The sequence below is a fragment of the Cannabis sativa genome, chromosome 6 (assembly GCF_029168945.1).
Source record: "Cannabis sativa cultivar Pink pepper isolate KNU-18-1 chromosome 6, ASM2916894v1, whole genome shotgun sequence".
Classification (NCBI taxonomy): Eukaryota; Viridiplantae; Streptophyta; class Magnoliopsida; order Rosales; family Cannabaceae; genus Cannabis; species Cannabis sativa.
Window position 1 is genome coordinate 18,374,095 of NC_083606.1, and position 23,313 is coordinate 18,397,407.

General features: G+C 36.3%; 1 protein-coding gene across 6 annotated transcripts; it reads left to right on the forward strand.

Moving 5' to 3' along the window:
* The first annotated feature begins 2,381 nt into the window (after positions 1-2,381).
* Positions 2,382-11,077, forward strand: LOC115724549 (SURP and G-patch domain-containing protein 1-like protein). 6 transcript variants are annotated; one of them, XM_030653852.2, is made up of 9 exons: positions 2,382-2,703; positions 4,646-5,060; positions 5,875-6,001; positions 6,221-6,327; positions 9,660-9,806; positions 9,907-10,041; positions 10,144-10,326; positions 10,523-10,701; positions 10,811-11,077. In XM_030653852.2, the coding sequence occupies exons 2-9, from the start codon at positions 4,682-4,684 to the stop codon at positions 10,835-10,837; spliced, it is 1,284 nt and encodes a 427-aa protein (XP_030509712.1). In that variant the 5' UTR covers positions 2,382-2,703; positions 4,646-4,681; the 3' UTR covers positions 10,838-11,077. The 6 variants fall into 6 exon arrangements, with proteins under 6 accessions (XP_030509712.1, XP_060973129.1, XP_060973128.1 ...); XM_061117146.1 differs by having other exon boundaries at positions 2,384-2,703; positions 9,648-9,806; XM_061117145.1 differs by having other exon boundaries at positions 2,481-2,703; positions 4,533-5,060; positions 9,648-9,806.
* The last annotated feature ends 12,236 nt before the right edge of the window (positions 11,078-23,313 follow it).

The following is a 23,313-nucleotide window of genomic DNA, read 5'->3' on the forward strand; positions in this document are numbered from 1 at the left end:
AGTCTAATTTGAGAATTATAATTGATTAATCAAAACCAATTACATGAGTCTTACAAGCAATATTATCTCAACTAGTGCGGGGACCATGGGTCTATATAACCGAGCTTCCAATAAGTAGATCAAGAATTTATTACTAAAATTCACTAACTTATTAATTCTTCGTTGAATCCACGCATAGAACTTAGAATTGCACTCTCAGTATATAGAATGCTCTATATGTTCCACCATATAGACACGTCATTAGTTATCCATTGTTATAATCCTAATGTGATCAATGATCCTCTATATGAATGATCTACACTGTAAAGGGATTAAATTACCGTTACACCCTACAATGTATTTATTCCTTAAAACACTTGACCCCGTATAAATGATATTTCAGCTTATGTGAAATGAGTACTCCATCATTTATGTTCGTTTGGTCAAGCTCGAAGGAGATCATCCTTTGCTTACTATTCGCCAGATAGAAGCTATAGATTCCATGTTTATGATAGCGCTCCCACTCAATTGCACTACCGTGTTCCCAAAATGTACGTATCACCCTGACCTAAAAGTAGGCTTAACTAACAAATCAAAGAACACGAATAGCCTTTCAAGATTGAGCCTAATCATAACAGGATTAAGATCATTTGATCTAGGATCAACTAGGCGATATTGACTTGAATAGATATTACGGTAAGTTTAATAAATCTAAGTCAAAGTTCAATATCGGTCCCTTCCGATGCATACTCCATGCATCCAACCTGAGCTTTACTTTAACCAATGCTCTGGAAAGAACATAGCACTTCTCCAAATGCAAGTAAACTCTGTTGTAGATTATCATATCAGTAAAACCCTATGTCTGATAAATCTAGGAAACTTTATTCACATAGTCATGTTTACTTTCCAATGTGTTGACGGCACAATAAACAGGATCAAGTATGTGAAAAGGGTTTTAGATGAATTTATACATTATGTACATATAATCATGAAATAAATCATGTGAACCATGCAACATTAAATGTTATTTCTGATCTATATTAATAAGTAAATCTGATTATATTGAAATGAGTTTTATTCAGGGCATAAAACCCAACATTATTCTCTTTCTCACCTATTGGATGGTGAAAAATGGACTGAGCATTAGACTATACCATTGGTAAATCACATCAAGGTTAATGTTGATGGAGCATTGTTTGAGCAAGAGGGTCGGTTTGGTATTGCCTGCGTGGCTCACAATAGTCAGGGCCAAGTGATAGAGGCTATGACTTTGGGTAAAATAGGACGAGTTCAACTTGAAGTTCCAGAGATAGTTGGCATCAAAGAGGCTTTAAGCTGGATTATAAGACATTCTTGGCGACATGTTACCTTAGAAATCGATAGCCTGGTGTGTGTTCAAGCAATTCAAAGTAGCATCTCCTTGCCATCTCAGTTTGGTCTTTTAGTCTAGGATGTTCATAACCTTTTATTATTTTATCAACATAACGACCTGCATATAGAGTAACTCATAGTCTTGCTAGGAGCTCCTATTTCTCGTCAGGCCGTGTGCTTCAGCTGGAGGATTGTTTTGCTGAAGTGCGTTCTATTGTCTTGGAAGATTTTATTTGTTAATGAAACGTATCGCTTTTATTCAAAAAAAAAAAATAATAACAATAATTTGTTTTATGTTTTTGCTAGTTATGTGAAAAAAAATATTATTTCATAAATAGTAAATAATTTCATATTGAAAAGTAACCAGTCTAAAATAGCCGATCCAATCCGTACTTTTGCAGATTGAATTCGAGCTATTATGCGAATTTAATTGGATCCAAAATATGAAATCCACACATAGTGCGGATCGAATGCACTATGAGCAAAATATTATAATATCAACATTTAAGAGTGATGGCTTTATGTTTCTAAGAAAATAAAAGTTAGGGGACCTTTTGACAAAAAATAAAATTTGAGGACCGATTTGCCAAAAGTTATATAATTTAGGGACTAATTTATCAAAAGATAAAATTTAGGACTAACTTGCTAAAACTTATATAATTTAAGGACCAAGTACAAATAAGCTTAATATTATTAATTAAAAAATAAAAAAGGCTAATTAGTAATTTTTCCTCGTGAACTTTGACATGTAGTAAATTGCGCCTCTTGAACTTTTTTGGCCATTACAAATTCTCTCCAAACTATTGAGATTGTTAGATTTAAGGACTTTTGTCTAATTTTATTCAATAAATTCTAACATGGATGAAAATTCAAGGATCATGATTTAGTACATATCAAAGTTTGAGGTACATAATTTGATAGATATTAAAGTTTGTGGAACATAATTTAGTACATAAACAATCACTGAAACAGTAAAATTGAATAAAATTAGATAAAAGTCCTTAAATTTAACAATCTCAATAGTTCGGGAAGAATTTTTAATGGCCAAAAAAATTTAAGAACATGATTTCATACATGTCAAAGTTCGGGGAGAAAAATTACTAAATAATATAGAAACCTACAAACTAATTTTTTCCCCGTGCGTCTCCTACACCATTCGTGAAAGAAAAAGTCCCTTCTTTCTTTCATATTCCCTTTTCACCTCACAATACCATCATATCTCCGTCTCTGTCCTCGGCGGCGTGGCTGCTGTAATCTCAACGGCGTGACTCTTCTAAACCTTGAAGACGTGATCGCTCTATTCCTGATCTCCCTCTCCTCTTGTTTTCCTTGCCATCAGCTGCATAAAGAAAGGTATCACTTAGCTTTGGGCTTGAAGTTTTAATCTTTTACCTTTGAATTCGCTCTCAGTTTTCTTTTCTTCTTTCCATTTCACTCTGAATTATATGTATATGTCACGGTCGGGGGCTGAATTGAGATCTTGCTTTGTGCTTTGAAAGCGGCGGTGGATAAATAGATTTCTAGGGTTTTTTCTTTCTTTCCTTTTCCCTGATTCTAGATTGGTGGTGTTTGTGATCTCACTGAAGGACTGTTTGATTTGTGTAATGAAAATATCACCTGATTTTTGCTGACTAAAGGACCACTGATTTCGCCTGGGTTGTACCCACGAAGCAGGGTGCAGGTGTTACGGTTACTATTGCTGATCTCAAACAATCAAAATAGTTATGTGTACAATTTGAGACTTTATGAAATCTGTAAATATTGCCATGATGAACTACTGATAAAAATGTTTTAAACACCCGATAAAATATTGGAAACGGACCACCGATTTAATAGTTTCGTTTTGGCACATCGCAATAAGTCATATTCATAGCATAGGGTTTGGTTGATGATAGTTCTTAAGGATAGGTGAGAAAAAGAATAACATACACATTAAATAGTGGACTCATTACTCATATATAATATTCTGTTTAAGGTGTTTATATATGAATCTTAGCTGTAGTCTTCATTTGTTGTAGTTTTTTTAGTTGGTGTTGTAGAAAAGCTTCGCTGTGCATGATTATCATAATTGTGAGGATTGTGTTAGTAGGCATCCCATAAACAACAGATGTATATTTTAGTTAAAGTGTTTGGTGTTTTCGGATTATATTTAGCTTAAATCAAGTATACTGTCTCCTTTATCTTGTATGACAAAATAATATCATTTTATATTGATACTTCGGTTTTTTTAACATTCCTTACATTTTGAACTTGAAACTTGATAGCAGCGGAAGAACGAATCAAATTGTTATCTGTTTTAGTTTAGAATTGTTGTTGAACTATTTACTGTGCGTTGTAGATTTTATAATTTCATATAATTATGTTAGTTTCAAGCTTGTGTCATAGATATGATATGTTTAATCATGTTAATCTCATGTGTGGGGTCACTGTTTATTATACATGTTAAGCATGTTGTGTGACTGTATTCATGTTTTAGGTTTTTGATTCACTGAATAATTGTGTCGTGCTTCTACTTTAATCATACTGTGTCATAAATATTTTGACACAAGGTCCACATGTTTAAGATGAATTGCCAAAACCTAGATTCAATCCATATTTGGTCATGGTGGTCTACATTTGTGCATGTTGCTTTATTGATTTGGCTTTTATCATGCTGTTTCTTCTTCTTAAACTCGGAATTCCTGTGATTTGGGGTTTTCCGTTTTGGCTCATATGATTAGTCTTCCTTGATGTTTTTTGGTTTTAATGTTATGATTGACTGACTTCTTTTGCCTTCTGTTTTGATGTTGTCGAGTTTCAGTTTTGGCTTGAGGTTAGTATTAAGATCTGATTAGCAATGGGTGGTTAGGGTTTATGAATTTTATCTTCTTTAATTGATTAATTTTCATTTCTGTAAGGTGTGTAAAAAAAATTAAAATTATCTTCTTCAGTTTTTGTCCTGGATTTGGGGTTTGGGACTCAGCAATATGTTATATTTTGGCTAAAGGTCAACTTGATATCCATGGTATTTATGCTAAAAGCCAAGGCAAACAGATTTTATATTTATTTTGTCTAGCTTTTGTTTCTCTGTGTTTGAAACCCCTTGGAAGAGGGCTTGTAATAGCATTTTATTTTTCATACATTGGTAATATTTTTAAATGGAAGGTACACTTTGTTAAGATACATTGATTTCAATATGTCAGGGTGCATAAGAATATATACGCTTCATTGACATTACACTCTTGCATATCAAAATGAGATTAGGCTTTATCAGTTCAATATCTAAATAGCTTGGAAGCTTGCTTGTGTCAAACAGTTATTTTCTAGACAGCCCACACTTGACTCTTTGCCCATGGACAAAGGAGTGCCACCTAGCCTATTTGTTAATGATGGTTCATTCATGGAAAGGTTTAAACAACTGCAACAGGACAAGGACAAAAAGGCTTTTGTTTCAGGGGATCCTAAACCAATTAAAATTGTATCAGCTAGTTTGACTCCTAATGCTTCTATTAGTAAAACCAGTGGTTCTGATTCACGCAAGAGTACACAATCTGTTTCAAGTGGTAAACTTGCTTTCAGTTTGAAGCAGAAGTCAAAGCTTGCTTCTCCTCCAGTTAAGTTAGATGAGGATGAAGATGAAGCGGGTGATGATTCTGGTGATGTGCCAACAAAAAGGCAAAAGTTAGGCCAGCCAGAGGAGTGTGAGAAACCATCAGGGCAATTGGATGTTGGTAATAATTGCTATTCATTTATTTCAATTTATGTGGATCTTCTTTGCTTTTGCTAATATTCTGTTGCACATTCAAGTTTCCATGATGCATTGAATCTGCACTGTTCTATAATCTTTAAAACTTTTATATTTAAACACACATATTTTTTTTTTTAAAAAAATTATTATAAAATCTTGATTGCCTTTTTGTTGGAATTCTATTAGTAAAAAAAATATCAAACCAAATAGTTTGTGGTTTGTGGCTTTTGTCTTGGATTCAGGAGTGAGTCAGAAGAGATGGTGAATAAGTTCTCCAGTCACTTAGGAAGTTAGATTATTTATTGAAAAACGTGTTTGAAAAAAAAAAAAAAATCAATTCTATTTTGATGCCTTTTTATGTGCTTTGGTTGTCATGTCTTCTCTTCACTAAAATTGTCTAGAATTCTGTAGTTCTGTACATATGGGGACTTCTTTCAAAAAAAGAAAAGAAGGAAAAAAAATCCATCTTGGGACTTTTATGCAAAATTGTTTTTCTTTTTTCCAATGTATTATTTAGCAAATTAAGAGCAGTACCCTTCTGTATGTACACCATACATGGTCATCAAGAAATTCAGACACATACCACGTCTCTATTCTTGAAGTGGTGTGCATGAAGAGGGCAAGACGTTCTTGAATATTTCTTATCTCATGAATGCAGCTTATACATTAGTTCCTATCAACATGGTGGAAAGAGATGTTCATGAAAGAATTGGAATATGTGGCACGCCTGCTACAAGAGTAATTTGCATTACCTTCTCATGCACTTGGTATTAATCAGTTTTATAAGTGATATGCAGCGCCACCACTCCCAAGTGATCCTACAGTGAAGAAAGTTGCTGACAAATTAGCAAGTTTTGTGGCCAAAAATGGAAGGCAATTTGAGCATATTGCTCGTCAAAAGAATCCCGGAGATACCCCTTTTAAGTAAGTACTAGAATTGTTGAACTTTTAGGCATTACATTTTGGTTTGTCCTTTCTTTGTCTCCAATATTGTTATTTTGTTAGGCATCTCAAGCATGCATTCTAACTCAATGACATGGATTTTTCATGATTTTATAGTCTTGTGAAGTTTATCTTCTGGGATTATTTTCTTATGTAAGACTAAATTTTTATGCTCTTTGTGGTTATTTTTATTGTTATTAGGTTTCTATTCGATGAGAACTGTGCAGATTACAAATACTATGAATGTCAGCTTGCGGAAGAAGAAAAAGCTCTTGCAAAGACCAAGGAATCACAAACATCTCAAAGTGGTTGGTCCTTTAATATAACTATTTTTTCTTGATTTTATACGGAAATTTTATTTTTGATCCTTACACTTAACGTAGAATCTGTAGAATTTTATCACCTGTGGTATATTGTAATTATAGTGAAGGCATCTATTGCTACTCTGGTTTTCAAAGTATAAAACTGGACTTTGTGGTGGTTGAAATACAATTCTAGATAAGGATTGACTTTTAAAATTTGCTTTTAGTGGGCACCTAAATGTATATGGTATTTGGATCAAATCAACCTTTCTAAATTTTATGATGAGTTATCTATGAGGTGCTGTGTTTTTATTTATTTATTTATTTTTGAAAAAGAGACAAAGGTCGATTAAGGATTGACCCCTCCCAAATTTATTAGGGAGTCTCACTTATGACGGAGGAAAACCGTGGTAACAAAAATAAAATTAAAGCATAAATTTGTGTTATTTATTTATTTATTTATTTTTGAAAAAGAGACAAAGGTCAATTAAGGATTGACCCCTCCCAAATTCATTAGGGAGCCTCACCAGAGGAAAACCGTGGTAACGAAAATAAAATTAAAGCATAAAGCTGGATAAAAACTAGAGCAAAACACAATAAATGTCTAATCTAGGAGGGAAATGGCCTAGAATAGTTTACAACTCCACTCTCTTAGAAGGTCTTGAAACGACAAGTTATCAAAAGCTTTTGTTCTATAAACCCATGTTGCAACCCAGAATTTAATCTTATCACAAGTCTTCTCTCTTATTTTCTTTATTTTCAAAAATTCTGCCATTCCTTTCTAACCAAACAGCCCAGAAAATAGCTAATACTGTTGCTGTTCAAAGTCTAGAAGTCTGCTTCCTTCCTTTGATCTTGCAAGACAGAAGTTGCTCACACCTTTGTGGCATGCACCAAAATATACCAAATTCTCTCAGCAATCTACTTCATAGACAATGGTTGAATGGGCACTCAAGAAATAAACGTGAAAGAGATTCCTCATTACTCTTGCAACAAACATACCAGCATGTAGAAAGAGCCCGATATGGCCTTCTCTTTTGCAATACCTCGTGAACATTCACCTTTTTCATTGCTAGCAGCCAACTAAACACCTTGACTCTAGACGGAGCCAGCTATTCCACACCATCACCATCTTAGCCCATCTTTCCTTAGTTATAGAATGATTAGAAACTAAGTTATGAAAGGCACTCTTACAAGAGAAAATGCCGCTAGAACCTAGAGACCAAACTATCGAATCCTCCAACAAACCGTTAATTGGTTTCTGCTCAAGAAATTGCAGCAATTCCTTCTAAAATGAAAATGACATCCAGAGTTAGGAGCTGTCAAAACTCCCTCCCAACCACCAACTCCTTTATGCTTTTGTTCCTCCCATTTGTAATTCGTACTAGATCAGGAGATAAACTCAAGAAGGGTTCATTTCCCACACAAACATCCTCCCAAAATCTGATTCGTTCATCGTTTCCAACCTTGAGCCGAACCAAAGTAAAAAATACATCATATATGCAGCAATACTCTTCCACGACCCTCTGTACGACAAAGAGTCTCCCATATTCGAATCCTATAAGTTACGAGCTTTCCCATATCTACTTTTGATCATTTTGTGCCATAGAGTCTTATCTTCCACCAGAAACCCTTACAACCACTTCATTAGGAAAGCCCTAAATGTCGACTCCAACTGACCAATACCCAACCCTCCTTGGAGAAAAGGCATGCATACTGTTTCCCAGGCCACCAGATGGTCACCCCTTGCCAAATCACTTCCTTCCCAAAAGAAGTCCCTCATCATCTTTTCTAGAGAGTTTATGACACTTTTAGGTGCTCTAAGCAATGAAAGGAAATGTGTTGGTAGCAATGATAGGACAGATTGAATAAGAGTCAATTTGCACCATCGAGACAACTACACACTCTTCCACCCATCTAGCCTGCTTGCAAGTAATCAATAAGATTTTCAACTAGAGATTTTTCTCTTTGCTTGTTGCTTTTCAAATCTTTCCATAGTCTTCGCATGGTGTCATATTTGGCCCAAAGAAACTTCTTTAAGGTAGGATCATAAACTACATCGATCTATTCTTGGTGTTCATTGAGTTTATTGATGATGGAATCAATAGGGATCTCATTTTTTAGTAGGACTTCTTTTTTCTTGTGCTTTCTGTTTGCCTAGCCTTCAACAAGTATTTCGGCACTTGAAAATTCTCCCCTTGTGTAACAAATTTTGCTAACACGGGCTCCCAAAAAGCTTGTTTCTTAGGATTTCCTCTCAGAGGTAACCCCAAGTATTTCAAAAGCCACTGTCCCACCTCATATCCCACCATATTAGCCAAAGATTCAACTACCTCTCTTCCATGTTCAAGCCCAAAATTTGACTTTTATGCATGTTAATTTTCATTCCAAATAAAGCACAAAAAGTCTTTAGAATATTCAACAACTTGTGAACGGAATCATCATTTTTTATGAAAAATATCGTATCATCAGCAAATTGCATATGACTTACCGACACTTTCTCCTTACCAATGAGAAATTCATTATAAAGAGAAGACTCAATGGCCCTATCTACCATCCTCCCAAGTACATCCACCACAATAATGAACGAGAATGGAGAGGGATCTCTCTGTCTGAGGGGGCCAGCCCCAATGATCTTCCCTCTTGGTCTCCCATTTATAAAAATAGAATAAGAAGCAGAAGATAAACATCCCCTTATCCATTTCCTCCATTTTTGGCCAAACCCTTTCCATGATAATGCCAAGTCTAAGAAGTCCCACTCAACATACTCATAAGCTTTCTCGAAGTCTATCTTGAAAACTAACCCACCTTTTCCCTTGCTTCTATATTCCTCCACTGCCCCAATAGCCACCAGTACCGAATGTATAATCTGTCTATTTCCCACAAAAGCAGCCTGAGTTTCTGAAATAGTATCAGCCAATACCCCCTGAAGTCTAAGGGGCAAAACCTTGGAGATGCTGTGTTATGACTAATCTAAAACAAACAGCTTTTTATGATTTGTACAATACATTTCTGTGACTTCCCTGTTGCTGCACATGTCATTGGCCTAATTGATTTTGATGCATAGAGTTTGTATAAGGTATATTGTTATGCAAGAAATAAGTTTGATTGATGAGAGTATTTTGCTTTGGGTGTGTAGCAGTTGTAAACTTGTATTAGATCTAGTTGTCAAGTTCGATGAAAGAGGTTTGTCTTGTATTCTTTCTGTTGGCATATATAGATGTGGGATGTTTGCCTAAAAGATGAAATGCAAGTAAATTTCTTAGTTTACCATGATAGTTTTTGTCTGTTGACTTTTGTTAGTTTTCTTTCTGATTGATTCCAAGCTGTACATACAGGTGGTACAAGCACTTCATCATCTAAATCCTCGAATGGTAGTCAAAGATCTTTTCAGCAGCATTCAAATTATCAAACCCCTGCCTCTGCTTTATATGATGCTTCCGAGAGTTCAAGTGCTTTCTCAACATCATCTGCAGGAAAAGCGGGTAAAAAATCGTCATTAGTTTTTTGTCTGTTTGAAATTAAAAGAAATTTAAGATCTATATTCTTATTAAAAGTACTTCTGCATGCACATGTAATATTTAGGTGACTACAGCGCACCAACGGGGGCAGATCCTATTGCAATGATGGAATATTATGTGAAGAAGGCTGCACACGAAGAAAGGAAGAGACAGCCTAAACAGTCAAAAGATGAGATGCCCCCGCCTCCCTCTCTTCAAGGTTCCTGCTAAATTCTGATTGAAACCATTGTTTCTTTTATTTGGGAGGTTTTAGGTTGATTATTTGGCCTTCTTGAATGTAATTTCTGGTTTCTTTTTTCAGCTGGGTCTATTAAGAAAGGTCATCACATGGGTGATTACATTCCATTAGAAGAGCTTGAGAAGTTTATGGCTTCCTGCAATGATGTAGCTGCCCAGAAGGCTGCCAAAGAGAATGCAGAAAAAGCCAGAATACAGGCTGATAACGTGGGTCACAAACTCTTGTCCAAAATGGGGTGGAAAGAAGGTTCTCTCTCTCTCTCTCTCTCTCTCTCTCTCTCTCTCTCTTCACACATGAAGTTTAAAAAAGAACTTATTTGTCTGCTGAATTCAATTCTTGATTAAAAAATATACCTAAATCTACATTTTGATGATTCAGATTAGTGTATGCCGTAGCTGTGTTTTCACTAATGCAGTGTAGCAATTATTTGTAATGATTACAGGTGAGGGTCTAGGCAGCTCCAGAAGTGGTATTGCGACTCCAATTATGGCCGGTGATGTGAAGACAAACAATTTGGGGGTTGGTGCTCAAAATCCTGGGGAGGTAACTCCCGAGGATGACATATATGAACAGTACAAGAAGCGGATGATGCTTGGTTATCGTTACCGCCCAAATCCTCTGGTAAGCACTTGTTCCTTCCATCCTTCATTCATTACACAATACATTTGATTATTTTTTAAACATGAACTGCTCATGCTGATGCTTATTTTTGATTGATATATTCTTCCAGGGCAATCCAAGAAAAGCATATTACTGACTCACCTGCAAGTCATTTATTTGTTTAATGTGCTTTGCAAGAGGAAAAATATGTTGCTGGGAAAGTTGTTGTTGGATTTATGTAATTCATTGTTTGTGAGTTTATGCCTATCTTCTTTTGGTTTGAATTTGCACAATTATTGTATATTTTTGGGTATTCCCCGTCTCAAATTGGTCTCTTTCTCCGTGTACGTTAATGACATTGTCTCTCAATATAATATGCTCTCAGAGCTTTCTGGCTTCCACTAATCTATTAATCTAAAATCTCACCTTTTCTACAATTTATATATTTTTTTCGGAATTTTCAAAGAAAAACTTTTACCCTCCTTGAATTATTATTTATATAAAAAATTTCTCTAGAGCTATAGAAACAATTACAAATTGCATTTCGTTCATATATTGAGATAGTGTATTGACGTATAAACCATGCCTAAAATTATAGGAGTCTATTTAACTAATTTTAAGCTAGTTGGAACTAATATATGAATGTGAGGGACCTTAGGGGTGTTTATAAAATAATTAATTCAAATTAATTTGTATGATTCAATCTAATACAATCTGCAAAGTGCGAATATCTATACTTGTGCAGATTAAATTGGATTAGAAAATTTAAAATTAGTACTTGTGCGGATTGGATGTTGATTGACATGTAAAAATAATCGGTCTAATTTAATTTATATATATTTATTATAAAAATGGTAAATAGCGACATAAGTACACAAAGTTTTAAGTTTGTAAGCGACATAAATCCAATGTTTATTTTCAGCGGCATAAATACTTAATATTTGTAAAACTGTAATTTTTCTGTAATTTTATCAGTACACACTAGGGTTGAACATAAAATCTAGAAAACTGAAAAAATCGTTCAAACTGACCTACTGAACACTGTTAGAACCAAAACTGTCAGAACTGAAAACCGAAAAAATCAATAACGGTTAAACTGACATTGAACGGTTGGTTATTTTATTGTAATAAACTGACCGAAAAAATCGAAATCGACCATTATACATATATATATATTAATTTATTAAGTTTTTGTTTTTTGCTTTATGTATTGTAGTTACTAATAATATGTTATTATTTTATTAATATTAAAATTAAAAGAGTAAGATAATTAGTTTTTGAACAATTAATTTGTATGTTTGTATTTGTAAAATGTAGAACAATGTGTTTATAGAATAAATTGGATTATATTTTAAAGAAAAAAAAGAAGTTCGGTTTAGGCAGTTTAAACCGACCAAACCGAGGTTCAAAACGGTCGGTTTTAATATAGGTTATGGATTTGTCGGTCGGTTTTTGGATTGCACCAATCCAGACTGAAAAATGAATTCTAGATTTTTTTTATAGAAAAGAACTGGCCAAACCGATCGATGCTCAGGCGTAGTACAGACTCTGTTATTGTCTTAAACAGGACACATATAAAATCCAAATTCTAGATCATTGGGTTTAGATAGAAATATGTAGTATCAGTTACTTTTACATGTTTTTTTAATAAATTTAAAACAGAATCTGTACTGACGAAGTTGGAAGAAAATTATAGTTTTACAAACATTGGGTACTTATGCCGCTAAAAATAAACAAAAATAAACATTGAGTTTATACCGCTTACAAAGTTAAAACTTTGAGTACTTATGCCGTTATTAGCCTTTATAAAAATTAAAAAATTATATAAACAATTAATATTTTTATGTAAAGAAAATAGTAATTTAAAAGTCTAATATATATAATATAATTATTTTAAAAATTTAATAGATCATATGCATATTTTATTTTTATATATAATTTTTTTTATTCTACATACAATTTAAAATAAAATTAAATATTTTATTATACATACAATTTTTTTTCTTCTTTTGAATTTGTTATTTGTCATTTTATTTATTTTAATTTGTTGTTGGAAACATAAAATAACAACACTTTGTTTTATTTTATTGCTAGTTATGTAATTTTTTTTCATAAATAATAAATAATTTAATATTAAAAAGTAACTAATAAAAAATAATCGATCCAATTTGCACTTTTGCGGATTGGATTTGAGCTATTGTGCGGATTGGATTGGATCGAAAATATGAAATCTGCACTTCGTGCAGATTGAATGCACTATGAGCAAAATAGTGTGGATTGAATTGGATGAACACCCCTAATAATGACATGTTGAAAAATTGGTATAAAAAGTGTTTCTCTCTAAAATTTCTTAATTAGTCGTCGTTTGATTTTCTTGCTTGTCCAGGGCTTGCTGGTTGTTTCTCGACTGTACAGTGTGGCTCTAGTTGGGTCTTGATTCCCACATTATTTTTTATTTTACTGGGCTTGCTATCTATTTGCTTGAGTGTTCTTTTCATCTTTGTCTTTTTTTTTTAAAGGTGTGTCTAATAAATTTGAGTTGCTTATTGGCTTTAGATTGGATTTTCAATGTTGTTAATCTTTTTAGTGTGTTCTGAGTGTTCTTTATCTTCGTCGTCTTTCTTTAGAGGTGTGTCTCAGTACATTTGAGTTGCTCACTGACTTTAGATTGGATCTTCATTGTTGTTAATTTTCTTAGTGTGTTATTTCTATTTGTTATGTTTGTTTTTATTTGCATTGGAGATTTAGCAGTTTTTTTTCACTTTTTTAATGCTTCAAGGCTGGCGACTTATTGATATTTTAGTTGAAGGTACTATTAAGGTTTTTATTGCTATTTTTTTTTTGAAAATAAGGCTTTCAATAAATAAAAAAAAATTAGACCTCGCGGTCATTACAAAGGATAGAAACAGGTATGCAGGACGACTCCATAACACCTGTAATGTTCTGGGCGAAGGCCCATCTAGCCACATTATGGGCAGCAAAATTACAAACACGGGAAATAAAAGAAAAGTTACAACAAAGAAAATACTTAGAGAGTTGATTACATAAAGATACATAATGATCAATATTCCAAATATAGTGCAAACCCTTTATCACTTTGATAACCACATCTGAATCACTCTTTACCAAGACATTGTCGCGGTTCCTGAGTCTCGCCGTGTCCAAAGCAAGATAACACGCCGCCACCTCACCAACCATAGGGTCTCTAAAATTAAGAATGGACGTAGCAGCGCACACAACCGAACCTGAATGATCCCTGGCTAGGGCCGCAATGCACATGGAGTCTCCACCAACCTTAACATCACCGTTGATTTTGATCCAATCATCCGGCGGAGGCATCCAAACAGGCGCAGCCACAGGAAGCATCGGGGGGAACAAGCAGGAGGCATAATCTCTATAACAATGGGACATAGAATTAATTACATTCACAATATTACACTGAGTCGAGTTATGTACCTTATTATTGCGGGTTTTCCAAATCATGTCCACGACGATTGAAGCATAAAGAAACAGCTTGTCAGCATCATCCCCATTTAACTTTAAGTTCCAAAGGAATTTAACCCAATCCCAGACCCTACCACCAGAACCGTTTATCGGAGAAACCCCCCAAGGGGAGGACCTCCATATGTGGTAGGCAAAATTGCAATAGAGGAAAAGGTGGTCAATCGACTCCGCCTCCTCACCACACAACGGGCAAGTCTCGTCATCAATATGGATTCTCCTAGCCAGGGTATTTCGGACCGGTAGAGCATTCGAGAGGATACTCCACCAAACGATTTTGTGTCTCACAAGAACTTTAGAGTTCCAAAGTTTGTTCCACAAGGCCGGTGCCACCACACAGGCAGGGGCTCTCTCATATGCCTGTATCACATAAGCAGACTTAGTAGTGAATTTACCGCATCCCCCTTTAGTCCAAATCCACTTATCTCTCCCCTGGCCGCTAGGTCTACCCCCTTTCAGGATGTTCGTAATTGTGACAGAGTCGAACAGAGACCTTAACAAGGAGATGTCCCAGTCCCCATTACTCAACAACAGCTCTGATACCTTCTCTACCCTCCCAAGACAGGAATAGATGGGTTTCGGGTAGAAATCATTTCCATGCACCACCCAGAGATCCGTCCAAACGTTCGTGTCTTCCCCATTTGAGATAAGTTTACAAGCGCCTTTTCTGAGGATAGCTTTAGTCTTGACCACATTTTTCCAAAACCAAGAGTCAAAATTGTTGTAGGTAGCATCCAAAAAAGGCTTACTTTTTAGGTATTTGGCTCTTAACACCCTACAACAAAGCGACTGATCCTCAGTAAGAAGGGCCCATCCCCACTTTGCCAAAAAAGCCTGGTTTAATTCCGAAGCCTTTCGGAATCCAAGACCACCTCTAGCTTTAGGAAGGCAGAGGTGGTCCCACGCCTTAAGGTATAAACCACGGTTACTCTGTTCACAACCCCACCAAAAGTCCCTAGCCATACCATCAATTTTTGAAGAAAGTTTTTTAGAGAGCTTGGTAGTTTGCATGGTGTACACTGGCAGAGCCAGGCCCACAGACTTGATAAGTGTGGCCCGACCAGCTTTAGACAGCAATTTTAACTTCCAATCGTGTAACTTCGATACAAGGTTGTCCAAGATGAAGTTGAAATCTGCATCCTTGCGGTTAGATCGAAACAGCGGGAGCCCTAAGTAATTGATGTTCGTGGTAGTTAAGTTGAGCCCCAACTCCTGCATGATACCCCTTTTCATCCCATCACTGGTACTATTGCTAAAAAATATTGAGGTTTTGAGCTTATTAACACGTTGGCCCGACCAACGATAAAATTTCTTAATGTAGCTTCAAAGACCTTTGGCTTCTGCAATTGTCGCTCCACCCACAAGAATAAGATCATCAACAAAGAAAAGATGAGACAGAATAGGCCCATCTCGACTCAGCCTGATGCCTTTAATAGTTCCTTCCTTAATTGCCTTCTCCAGGATCCGAGAAAGAATGTCAGCAGCCCAAATAAAGAGATACGGGGACAGGGGGTCACCTTGTCGTAACCCACACTCAGGAGTAAGACTGCTAACCCTTCCCCCATTAAGATGGATATTGAAAGTAGTAGTAGTAATGCATTGGGAAACCCATTTCTGAAATAAGTCAAGAACCTTGAAGCTGTTGAGAACATGATCGATAAAATTCCAGCTAATTAAGTTTATCATATGCTTTCACCAGATCAATTTTGATTGCGAAGAGGCCTTCTCTACCCTTCTTACGTTTGAACGAGTGAATGATTTCCTGGACCAAAACATTATTGTCATTGATGCTAGAGCCCGACACAAAAGCTGCCTGAGTAGGGCATATGAGTCTGGGAAGCACCGGATGAATTTTATTAGCCAAAATTTTGGAGATAACCTTGTAGACCACGTTGCAGAGTGAGATTGGTCTAAATTGTGAAACCTTCTTAGGGTTATCGACTTTAGGAATTAGGATCACATTTGTTGCATTAATGCCCATATGCATGTGACCTGAGATAAAAAAAATCCTCAACAGCATCGCAAAAATCGCTCCCAACCGAATTCCAATAAAGCTTATAGAACAGCACTGACATACCATCAGGCCCTAGAGCTTTTAGGCTACCCATAGAGAACAGAGTTTGCCTGATTTCCTCGGTGTTCGGCACGGCAACCAGATCCCTTTGCTCCTCGAGAGAAAGGTGGTCCGGGATCAGGTTGTTTAAGCTCTCTAAAGGACCATACACCGAGTTTTTAAAAATGCTTCCCAAAAAATCTGAGAATTCTCTTCCAATGTCAGCTCTGATACTCAACCACACCCCATCCTTATTTAAGATTGTCTCAATCACATTTTTCCTATTTCTGATTGTGGCCGTAGTGAAGAAGAACTTCGAGCACTTATCACCATCCTTGATCGAAGACACCCGAGATCTTTTTTGCCAGTAAACAGCTTTATGTCTTAAAGCCTCATTAAGAGATTTTCAGGTTTCCAACTCCTCAGCCCAAAACCTGGTCCCAGCTGACTGACCCTGAATAAGGTTCAGATGGCGCTCAAGTTGAGCAATGCGATTGTCTAATTTCCCAAATTGATTTCTACTCCACTTACTAAGTGCCAGGCGAGTGGCCCCCACCTTTTTGAAAATCCTTGCCGGGGCCCATCTATGGGACAGTGAGCCTCAAGCACTCTCCACAACTAAGTCACTACGAGGGTCTCTGGTCCACCAGGCTTCAAACCGAAAAGGCTTCCGAGGTTTAGAGTCCAGGTCCAAAGTACTGATGAAAAAGGGGAAGTGATCCGAGTTGCACGTGTGGCTAGATTGAACAACCGCCTTCAGAAATAGGCCCAGCCACTGAACATTGGTCAACGCCTTGTCCAAGGTCGATTTGACATGAGCATCGCCATCAAGATGGTTATCCCAGGTGAGACAATCGCCTTTGACTGGCATATCAATTAAGCCAGCACTATTGACCAACTCAGAAATGAAGGGCAAAAATTAATCTCTCCCCCTTGAGCCCATGCTTTCAGAGCTCTTTAACACAAAGTTAACGTCCCCAAAGATCAACCAAGGCCCCCCAAAATTGAGACCAAGCTCCATCAAATTCGTCCAGAATATTTTCTTTTCATTGACGTAAGGCAGACCATAAACACATGAAAAAAACAAGGGATGATGCGCAGGGTCCGAGTACACAAGACCAGAGATGTGATTCTTTGATATACAGACAGTTTCAAACTCAAACCCCGCATTCCAAGCCAGGAGGAGGCCACCTGTGCCACCAACTGTAGGAACAATAATATTAAAATAAAACTGCAAGCTTTTTAGAGAACATACCAAGTGAGCGGGGTCGCTTTTGAGTTTGGAAATGAATAAGAAGTCAGGCGAGCACGACTGAAATAGGGCTGTAACTTCCAGAACTGTAGAGGTCTGCGCCAACCCTCTACAGTTCTAAGCAACGCCTCTCATGGCGCCTGTGGAGGAGGGCTGTCCACCTCCTCCACAGGGGTAATAATGTTGAAGGGAGAACCCACCATCGATCCCACATCTTCAATAATGCCAAGATCCTTCCTTGGAATAGCAATATTCGTCATCCTGGCCCTTGCCTTCCAAGCAGTGAGTCTCGAGGATTAATCGGCAGAGATTGGTTTGTCCACGTGATGGGAGTAACCAGTAGAGACGACCACTGGAGAGCTCCCATCATTCAAAGATGGCTCCTTCGAATCACCAGAGCCAGGAAATTCACCAGACACATCCAGCTCACTGCCCCTGGGGCCGACACCACGAGGAAAATCCCTAACCACACACTTTACTCTTCTCATATTCTATTTAGGCACGATCTTTAATGAGTGAGACTCAACATCAAGTCTTCTCTTCTTCACTGGTGTGGTTCTCTCATTGGTTGGAGAAGTTGGTTGTACACCAATGTCACATAGACCTGCTTTTCTTTTAATTGGGCCGTGAGAGGTGAACTCAGCCAGTTCTTGGAGATATCCTTCTCGAGCTTGGAAATTTTTTGTAAGAGATCTCCTTTCATCAATATGCTTAGAATAATCCTGTCCCAAAACAGAGAATTTTGAATCGTTATCACACTCTCTTTCATTTCCAAGAATTACCACGGCCTGATTTAGCAATTCCCTACTGGGTATCGGCCCAACACCAATAGGGCCCTGCCCAACCATGTTCATTTTTTTGGTATTTAATCCACTCCCGCTGTCCTTTTCACAAATCCCAGAAAAAAACTGGGCCTTAGAAATTAAGTTGTTGTTGTTTCCCAGCCCACTACTTGATCCAAGAGGCCCATCACGTGCTAACACTGGAGGCCCACAAGTAATATTCAAATTACTTAAAGAATTCGGCCCACCTTTCTCACCTTCCACGTGTTCCACAATAGGAGTGAACCGTTTGACCCTATTTTTCCTACACATCAACCCAGGCTCAAAACCTACCTCGTGATTCACATCACAATTTAAAAGAGTCTCTGAAAAAAGCAAAGGCTCAGGATGCTTTCCAATGGTCAGCTTGGGTGAAAGGGAATCAACGCCCAAAGAAGGAACGACCTGAAACTCTTCACCAGCAGCCTTCGAACGCCACGCCGTTCGTACTAAGGCTCCTCCTCGTCCCCTCGAAGACCGGCCACGCATAGATCTCGAGGCCTCAACTCGGGTTAACAGACCCGCACCCCTAGACAGAGGAGTCGCTCCTTTCTCCAGTACCGGGGACAGCGATATCTCCTGGAAAACAACCATCGCACCACCCCCGTTTTCTTGTCCCACCACCATCTCGCCACCAATTATTTCACCATCCACGACTATCTCCCTGTTTCCTTTCTCATTCATATTCTCAATAGCCACACCAGCAGGATATTGGAAATATTTTACCAGGATCTATTTACTAACATGTATGTTGGATTAACAACCTAATATGAATTCTAAAACAATGAAAATGAACACATATAAAGTTAGAAAACCTTACAGTGGGTGCAGCGGAATAATATGACTCCTTCCGTTCAGATCTCTAGCCCTTGATTCCTTTCTGTAGCAGAGCATTACCAAGATCTGAACCTGGATCTTCTTCTCTCCTTCTTTGATGCAGAAATTCCATAGTCTTACATACTATGATTGAGGTACCACTTGATGTCTGTGGGCACTACTCATTTCACAAGGATTTCAAAATTTTTCTCTCTTTTTCTCTCTTATTTTCGTGGTCTTATGATGCATACAAGAGAAGAGAACAAGGTTGCTTTATATAGGGAAAAGGGAGAGCACAACTTTCTAAATAAAACAGTTTCCTTAATTACTGTGTAATCAATAAACTGCCTTATTTAGTGTGATCCACCACTTTCCTATTTTTCCTAGGATTTGATTAGCAATTACATGGCAATTAAAATTGAAAATAATAATTGGGAAAATCACAAAGGGAGTGGCCAGCCATAGAGGCAAATGGGCCTCACTTGGATTTTGCAGTTTCCTCAATTTTATTTCTATTTCTTCAAAAATGCCACTTTTCCAATTCTAATCATTTAAATGCCAAAACTAATTATTTAATAACTAAAATAGATTATTAAATAATATTGTCATTTAAAATAATTATTAATTAGACATGCAAAGTCTCTCAATTAATAATCAAACCTAGAAACCCTTTTCTTTACGATTTCATCCTTAAACTGTGAGAATTCATAAAGTAGACATAGTCTAACTTTTAGAATTATAATTGATTAATTAAAATCAATTAACTGAGTCTTACAAGCAGTATGGTCTCAACTAGTATGGGGACCATGGGTCTATATAACCGAGCTTCCAATAAGTCGAATCGAATTTACCAAGTAAATTCCCTAACTTATTAATTCCTCATTGAATCCACACTTAGAACTTGGAATTGCACTCTCAGTCATATAGAACGCTCTATATGTTCCATGATATAGACACGTCATTAGTTATCCATTGTTATAACCCTAATGTGATCAATGATCCTCTATATAGATGATCTACATTGAAAAGGCACTACTGTTACCGCTACACCTTCAATGTATTTTATCCTTAAAACACTTAACCCTGTATAAATGATATTTCAGCTAAGTGAAATGAGATCTCCACCATTTATCTTCGTTTGGTTAAGCTCGAAGGAAATCATCCTTTACTTTCTATTTGCCAAATAGAAGCTATAGATTCCATATTTATGTTAGCGCTCCCACTCAATTGCATTACCGTGTTCCCAAAATGTAAGTATCACCCTGATCCAAAAGTAGGCTTAACTTAACAAATCAAAGATCACGGATAACACTCTTGAGATTGAACCTAACCATATCAGGATTAAGATCATTTGATCTAGGATCAACAGGTGATATTGAATTAAATAGATATTACGGTAAGTTTTAATATATCTAATCAAAGTTCAATATCGGTCCCTTCCGATGTATGCTCCATACATCCGATACTGGTAAACTTTGCCAATGTCCTGGAAAGGACATAACACTTTTCCAAAGTGTAAGAATACCTATCGCTAATTATACCATGTCAGTCTAAATCCAGTGTTCTGACAAATCAGGGAATACACTTTTGAACATATAATAAAGATTATATTCCACTGTGGTGACAACACTATAATCTTTAACAAACTCATATGTTCTGGACTTAAAAAGAATTCATACATTATATACATATAATCATGAAATAAATCATGTGAGCCATGCAACATAAAATGTTATTTCTGATCTTTATTAATAAATAAATCTGATTATATGAAATGAGTTTTATTTAGGGCATAAAACCCAACACAGGATTACCAGATAAATAACTTTCATATTTGGACAGGGTGTTGAGCCATGGTCCGAACAAAGGGAACAGAGTTCCCTGGTCATTGAGCATCGTGACTGGAGAAGCAAGGTTGCATTCTCTACGCTGGTGACCCAGCATGCCACACTTGTAGCAAAAAATTCCAAGCTTCTCATATTTTAATTGAATCCACTTGTTATCTCCATTGGTGACCTTAAAGAAACAACCACAACAAAGAGGTCTGTTAACGTCCACCTCCACTAGAACCTGAATCCAATTCTTCCAAGTAACAAGCTTAGATTCCTCAAGCTCCATCGTCACCACTTTACCCACCAAAGCCCTCAGCACATTGGCATTAGTTCTTGAGTAGTAGTCATGGGGCAGTAAATGAATTTGGATCCAAAACGGATCGAGTTGAACAACAGTTCCTTGGCCCCAAACCCAGAGGACCACGAGAGGAGCACCAACATATCACCTTTGACGCATCACAGACCTTGCTCTAGGATCCGTCTACAAACCGTGCCAGTATCAAAAATGAACCGAAAAGTATTGGAACTAGCAAGAACACCATCAGTTGGCTCCACACGAAACCGAGTTTTTCGTAAGATGGAGCAAGCATGTTCCACATCCTTAGCAGTAAAAGTTCTGGATGAAACTATTTTGCCAAAAAGGCAAAGTTTGGAAAGGATTTTTGTAGTCACTACACTTGGGGCAAGAGCAATGGACATCTCCTTTAAAGAGAGGCATCTACCATTAATACCACTAGTAGAGTCACCAACATCGTCCATGGACGTTAATATAGCCCCAAACCAAGACAGAAACAACCTTCCAGGGACCACACACCAACCTACCAACCCACAAAGCAATAAACACTGAAGACCAAAAAACAAACACAAGGAATAACCACCCAACACAGAGACAAAAGGACCCCACAGTTGACAAAAAGAGATCACAAAAACAAGGGACAGGAAGAGGACTTAGGATCCCACAAACTCACTCCACAAATTTTCCCAGCAAGAGACAAACAGACAACAAAGAACACAAAGGACAAAAGGAAAGGAGAACCAACGAGGGACAACCTGAGGTCAACTAAAGCAAGAAAAGAAGGAAAAGGGGACGAACAGAGAGAATAGTAGAAGATTCATTCTCTCCCACCTTTAGTTGTTAATAATCTCTTTCTTATTGCTATTTTTGTATACGATATGTTATGCCTATCTTATTAATTATGCTTTTGAGTAATATATTATCATATAATGGACTATTAATGAAAATTTTTATCTTTTTTTTTTTTAAAAAAAAATTAGTTGGAACTAAGCATAATAACTTTAACATTTAAATATTAATTCTAGAATTATGGATAAACATTTTATGTTTTATTGTTAGAATGTTATATAGGCAATTATTCTTTTGTTTGAACTCTCAAATTAAAGAATAGCTCTGGTGTGGTTTTGCATGAAGAAATTGAATGCAAAATGAATGAATTCAATTGAAGGAGCAAATTGTAATTTTATCCAAAGTTCAAGGAGTGTTATACAAAAATATAATTGAAGAACAAAATTTTATCTGTCATGTTTGAGGGGTAAAATTTCTATTTATTCACTTCTAATTGACCATTTTCAACAATTTCTTTACATTACTTTATGTGTTTCAAATGTAAAAATGATGGAGAGGGAAAGATATAAACATTATATATGTAAAAACTATATATAAAATAAAATAGGTAAAAGAATGTCAAAAACAATCATATGCAAATTTATTACTATTTCTATTGATGCCCATTCTTTTTTTTAATAATAAGATCTTTATCTCTACACTTTGTAGAATTTTACCTCATGAATTATTTTTTTGATAATTTTTTTTTGAAAATAATTATAATTTTTCCATCATTTTTTAAAATAATTTATTGATGTGGTCATAAGCCACATATAATTATAATACGAGAGCTTAATCAATTTACGCTAGTTAGAACTAATTGTAATAAATTTAAATATTTAAAAATTACTTCAAAAATTACAGACACAGATTGAATTATCATATATTATTAGTTGTGTTTGTTACTTCAATTTTCCAAGTTTGAAGACAAGAAACAGAATAGTTAAAATCAGGAAAGGTAGGTAGGAGAAACATTTCTATAGTAAATAATTTTTAATAAATTAATTGACGAGGAAATTTTCTCACTCTTCGAATTTGAACTCTGATAGAGTCAATCTTTTCTAAATCAACTTTGATCCCATCCTTACTGACAATGTGTCCTAAGAATGACACTTGAGACAGCCAGAATTCATATTTCTTAAACTTGGCATAGAGGTTGTGTTCTCGTAGTCACTGCAAAACCATCTAAAGATGCTGCTCATGCTCCGCTTCTGACTAAGAGTACACAAGAATGT